This window comes from Pygoscelis adeliae, unplaced genomic scaffold (genome assembly GCF_000699105.1).
Source record: "Pygoscelis adeliae isolate BGI_AS28 unplaced genomic scaffold, ASM69910v1 Scaffold38, whole genome shotgun sequence".
NCBI classification, from domain to species: Eukaryota; Metazoa; Chordata; class Aves; order Sphenisciformes; family Spheniscidae; genus Pygoscelis; species Pygoscelis adeliae.
The window spans coordinates 16880634-16886398 of record NW_008825614.1 but is presented as its reverse complement, the minus strand read 5'-3'; the positions used below and the strand labels follow the sequence as shown (position 1 = coordinate 16886398).

The 5765-nt window shown below is 38.6% G+C and overlaps 1 protein-coding gene across 1 annotated transcript in view; it reads left to right on the top strand.

The window, feature by feature from the left end:
* NFYB (nuclear transcription factor Y, beta) overlaps nt 1-5562 on the top strand; it is a 17426-nt gene extending 11864 nt beyond the window's left edge. Inside the window, exons 5-7 of the mRNA XM_009332957.1 lie at nt 1490-1571; nt 4637-4716; nt 4919-5562. Of these exons, the coding sequence (XP_009331232.1) occupies nt 1490-1571; nt 4637-4716; nt 4919-4951 (195 nt within the window). The 3' untranslated portion in view covers nt 4952-5562. The remainder of the gene's footprint in view (nt 1-1489; nt 1572-4636; nt 4717-4918) is intronic.
* Nucleotides 5563-5765: the final 203 nt, after the last annotated feature.

Genomic DNA, 5765 nt, shown 5'->3' with positions numbered 1-5765 from the left:
CCTTCCTTGCAGCAACTTAAACTTTTTGAAAAAGAAGTTGCTTCTGTTTGGGTTTTTTGTTCTGGTCCCCTGTTCCCCTGCCTCCTGTCTGCTTGCTTGCTTCTTTACTTTGGTGTTTTTTTACCTCAGAATACCAGATTTAACCAAACAAATAAAAGGTATTTTTATCCAGTGACCTCTCTTCCTCATAGTCCTGAACGAAGAAGTTGTTCAGGGTTAAAATAACCCTGGGAAAAAAACCTCAAAGCAAATTAGTTTGTTGTTTTTTTTTTTTAAACGTGGATCCCTCTGTTGGTATGGCTGCTTGGTTTTACTGGCATGAGTGAAGCAGGTATGTCTAAATTGGCAGTGCTCTAGATAAAGATGCTCTTCAAACTTTTTGTTCTGTAAACCTAAGTTTTTTTTAATTAATGGGGTCAGACTCACTAATGATACTTAGTTCGCTGATAGCACTTGAAGCTTCCCCTTCCCAGAAGGTCATTTGCTGTGATAACTGAGTAACAGGAGGTATAACCTAAAAGTTGAAGTACTGCTGTGTGCTACCTTTTTCCAGTTCTGTGTAGCAGTTGCATGTGCCATCAAAGTGCTGTATGTGCTTTAATTAAAAAAGCAAGTAGTGCCTAACTGGTTTCAGTACTTCTGGAGAAGTCTGAAGTGGGTCTATGCTACTTTCATTCTGAAGTGGCCATTTTTGCAGATATATATGCTGTGCTAGCAGAGTAGCAGGACTGGGTTTTAATTGGATGGATGGATTGGATGGTTTTGCTCATCAGTTTTAAACCTCCATTCCAGCTAGTTCTGTCTTCAGGACACTGTATATAGTGAAATGTTTCTGTTTTGTAGCTTAGTATTTAGTCTACATCAAACAGTTGCAGAGAATACTTTTTATACCTATATTATTTTCTTAGATGTTCTTATGTAATAGCATAGGGCATCAAACTTTGTACTTGTAAAACTGCATGCAGATGACTGGGAGCCTTGGCTTTCTGTGCTGGTATCCTTTCTGGCTGTAGTCCTTGATGTGGGAAAAGAAATCCAATATCTTGGTTTTAAATGTCAACTCTTAGTTGTATGATGATGGCACTTGTGTGTGGTTGGTAAGCAAATGTTGCTCGTTCTCAGTAGTTCTGCGATTCTGTGATTTCTTGTAAATGCTCTTAACTGCTTCTTCTGTATCACTGCAGATCTTCGGCTTTCTGCAGAAGGTGAAAGCCTTTCTTAGAACTACACAATCCTAGTTTGCAGAGTTTTTGAGGAGTATGGCTAAGATGAAAAACAGCCTTTGTGTATTCTTGTACTACGCGTGTTCTTAAATCCAATAGAGTTTTACAGGTCTTGGATTTCAAACGCCAGCTGCTGCATAGTGACTTTTCTGCAAGTTCCAAACCTTGGCTAGAGCTTCTGGGGTCTTGAAACAATCTCAAGCCAACTGTACTCTAATACATTTCTTTCTTTCTTTCTTTTTTCCTTTCCCCCCGCCCCTCACCAGGCAATGAAAGGAGAAAAGGGAATTGGGGGAACAGTTACAACTGGAGACGGTCTAAGTGAGGAGCTCACAGAGGAAGCATTTAGTAAGTAATATGTTTTAATTTATTGTATTATTACTGTGGCTTTTCTAAAAACAGCACTTCCTTTAGACATCAGAATTCTTACTTGAGGAATACATCCTGGACTGGCCACATGTTACACCTGTGATCCATTGAGATTTTCATTTGAGATGTCTGGGCGATAACCTGTGCTCAGATAACCTCCTCCCAGTCAGTAGAATTTATGGTCAGAATGAAGTAATATAGTGATAAATGATGACACTCTAGTAATAGCTAATGTCAACTGTGGAAGATTTTTAAATGTGCATACATTAGTGCCAGTATTTCTTCTCTACACTTAAACCAGATTGTAATGAAAGGTGCAAACTTTTTTTTCTTTATTCCCCCCCCGACCCTGCGTAGCTACATATTTAGGCCACATGCGTTCTACTTGCAAGACTGTTGGCGAAAAAGTAAGATAAACTCCGCTTGATGACTTGAGGAGCTCGTCTTTGAGAAATGAGCCAGAGAAGAACATCATCTTCGTATAACTCTAAAACCCTTAGTATTTCTTATATTCAAAAGAATGCACAGATTGGCAACTAAAAGGTGTAGGGCGAGGAGCATCATATGCATTCACTGTAGTTTTTCTTCCTTATATTGTGAATTAAAGCCTGACACTTGTTGGGACTTTGCGTTGGTTTTGTTGATGCTGGATTCTTGCACGTAGTCTTCACCTTGGCTTTTAAGTGTTACGGGCTGGTAATCTTGAAGCTGATACAAGAAGAATTAGGAGGCACAGCTCTAGTCATATCTACTGATGAGATTTAGTTTTTCAAGTATCTGATAAATCTTCTGTTAAAATCACTGGTAAACTACTGAACTAGCAAAAATTCAAAGCGTGAGGACTGAAATGACCTATTCAGGGTCTGAAGCACACTTTGCTCCCAGTATGATGACTTTGGCTGTATAAAACAGTACAGACTTTTTGGGTCTCTCCTAACCTGGAAGATAAGCTCATAAAACTGGCTGGAAATTGAGAATCTAAACCTAAATATTGCAGGGGACTTAAAGAAAGCTTTTTTTTTTAAATATGACTATTTTAATTTTATAATTAAAGATTAGGCAATGCAAATAGTAAACTCTTATCCATACTCACTCACATTTAATAGCTCTGATTCAGCAGTAATAAGACACAACTATAGGCCCAACTTACTTATCTTGGGTGTGTTGCTAATGGTTTCTGGATTGCAGCTGTTGGGAGTCTGTCCGGCTTGGAAGCTTGTCAAATAAATATATAGAAATTGTTCTAAAAGCTTTGTTTTGTATATATTCTGATTTGCACTTCAAGCATTTAAACTGCAGCTCAAGAGTTGAGGGAGAATATATAGCTGGAAACCTCTGATTGTGTTTGCGTCCAATATCTTGTTTCATATGGGCAAAGAGGCAAATTCACAAAAAGTTTCTCCTCTGGATGCTCATGCTCTGCTTAGCCCACCAGAAAATGGAAACCAGAAAAAAGGAATCCCCTTACATCTGTGGATCCTCTGTCTCCTTCTCAAATTTGGCATCATCCCTGTTAAACAGCAGAAGGCTGAAGATCTGCTCCTAGTCACTTGTTCAAATATCTCAGGCCCCGGAGCCTCAGGGTGCTCTGAAATAAGCCTTAATTTGCTGTGATTTGAAAAGAGCAACTTTGGAAATGAATATTAAGTCTTGGCAGGATGCAAAGGAGATGTTGCAGGAGTAGGAGGAGGAAAAAAACTTTTCTGTAAAATAACTGATCGTGACAAGTGCTGCAGGTGTTTGTCTCCATAGGGGCAGCTATAGATCTATTCCCAACAATGGTCTCACTGCAGGAGCACAGCGATAGCTGTGCTACTGGGGCACAACCCTTAGCTCTTTGTCTTAGCCTAATGCCAGGGCTGGGTCAGAGGCTTGGCATTAAGCTCTGTTGGATGTAGAACATGCGCATCAAAGGGCAGTAAAATTTTGGACCTGCCAGAGCCACTTCTCACTATGATCTTAATGCATCTCTTTTAAATTCCAACTTCAGTATTACAATAAAGAACGGGGGGGGGAACCAACCAAAACTCCAATTTAAAAACCCCCAAGCATCAGCTTTCAAATGAAAGCTGTTAAGATTATACTGTGTTTTCAGAATTTTTTTTATGGGTTATAAGTCTTATTTATACATAGTTACAGCCATACTTCAGAAAGAAGAAAGCCCCGTTGTCTGTCTCCTAGCGGAGAATGTTATGCTACGGTGACTTAACTTACAACTTAAGAGTTTTGCTGCTTTGCTTCCAAGTAGCAGTTGTAACATACCTCCTCTGAATGCCGCAGAGCTCAATGTACGTGTTATTGTAAAGGTTTATCTTAGAGCGTCACTCCCTGTGTTTTCTCTCTAAATCTCAGCAGTACTTTTTACTCCGTTCATCGGCCTCCTCTCTACTCTATGAAATTCAGAGCTCTTGTGTGTACCTGAAGGGCATGCTGAAGTCAACCAACGTAATGTCAGGCTCTGACATTTTATTTTTTTTAGTCGTTGCCTGTCTCTGTTCATCTCTGCTGCCTTCCATGGGGCTTCCACATTATGGAGTCCTTGATGGATCCTGTTTTATAAAGAACCGCAACGTTTTCATTGAGTTCCTCACACATGTATGCTCAAGTGCTAACCATATGTCTAAACAAAACAAACTGAATTCTCCAGGTTTCTCGGGATATTGAATGCTGGAGGTTGCTTTTTCAGTGGTCGGGATGGCAAACTCCACTCCGTTCGCCAGTGTACAGCTGTGTATGTTCTGCTTCAGATATGTACAGGGGAAGAACAAGGTGCAATCTTACTGTTAGATTATCTGATGCAAAATTAAGTTGAATTTTGTTTCTTAAGTGTTTCTTCTTAATGGGAATAAACTTGTTTACTTGTAACACTCAGTAACAAGTTTGTCTATATGCAGTGCAGGATGGTAGCTGTCAGGAGAGGAATGACTCCATAGTCTTGGAGTGGACCACAATTAAAGGTTATTTACTGGTGACAGACACATCAAACAAGGCTCTGTGTATCCTGCAGTTCATGTCTAACTTCCTTAAAATGCTCCTTCTTTCAGCTAACCAGTTGCCAGCAGGCTTAATAACTACAGACGGTCAACAGCAGAACGTTATGGTCTACACAACATCGTACCAACAGGTACTGTATCCCATCCCCTACTCTCCCTTCTGCTGCTAAAATTCAAATGCTAATTCAGCTGCCCTGTTCCGAAAGATGTGGATGAATTTTATTGAGTCCTTTGGTGGCGACATTCCAACACTGTGACAATTCAAGGCTGCTAGCTGCAATGCAGTTTCAGAAAAGGTGCATTTGAATGTAAGCTTGCATTTTCTTTTTCTAGATCTCTGGTGTTCAACAAATTCAGTTCTCATGATTTGAAGAAAACTTTGGATCTGGGAACACGAGACAGAAAAGCTGTGCAACTCTAACGAAGAGGCAGTTTTAATGACTGGTGAAGAGATTTATCTCTTTGTATATTAAATAGCTGTAATGTAGCTACATGAAGCTTGACTAATTGAGGTGTGAGTTCTGACTCAAATCTTTTTCATGATGATTTTAAAAAAAAATTGGATTTTAAAGGTATTAAAGTATTTTTGTTTTGTACAAGAGTTTGTTGCTCTGTATAACTCCTGTATGCATTGTATATTGCAATTTATTACTGTCAGAGATTTGTAGACAGTTTCTTATTTTCATATTGAATCATGTTACTTTTGTAATTCAGGTAAACAGCTGGGTTAATTCATGTTTACCCTTTGAATAAAATTGTAAGGGTAAAGTTCATTTTTGAATGCAAGTTGCCTTTATTATAAAGATTGAGTTGGTCTTGGTTATGTAACTTGTCTTGCATGACAACCTCAACTAACTTTACATGTCAGCATATTTATTGAAATTTTGAAAGGGACTTTTTCCTCGTGAAACTAGCAGCTCAAAAGAATTGCTACAACTGTTTTTTTTTAATGTAACTTCAGAATTAAAAAATTAATCCAAACCAACCAATGCTCTACTACTACATTTAGAGACTTAGAGCTTATCAACAGTGTTGATGAAAACACTGACTGTGTGCCATGCAGGTCTTCATTTCATTTTTTTTTTTTTCAGTTGCATTAACTCTCCTTAGACTTACTTTGATATATTTAAGGTAGTCTTTGTGCTACTGAAATAACTCTTTGTTTTTATGTATGGTTTTT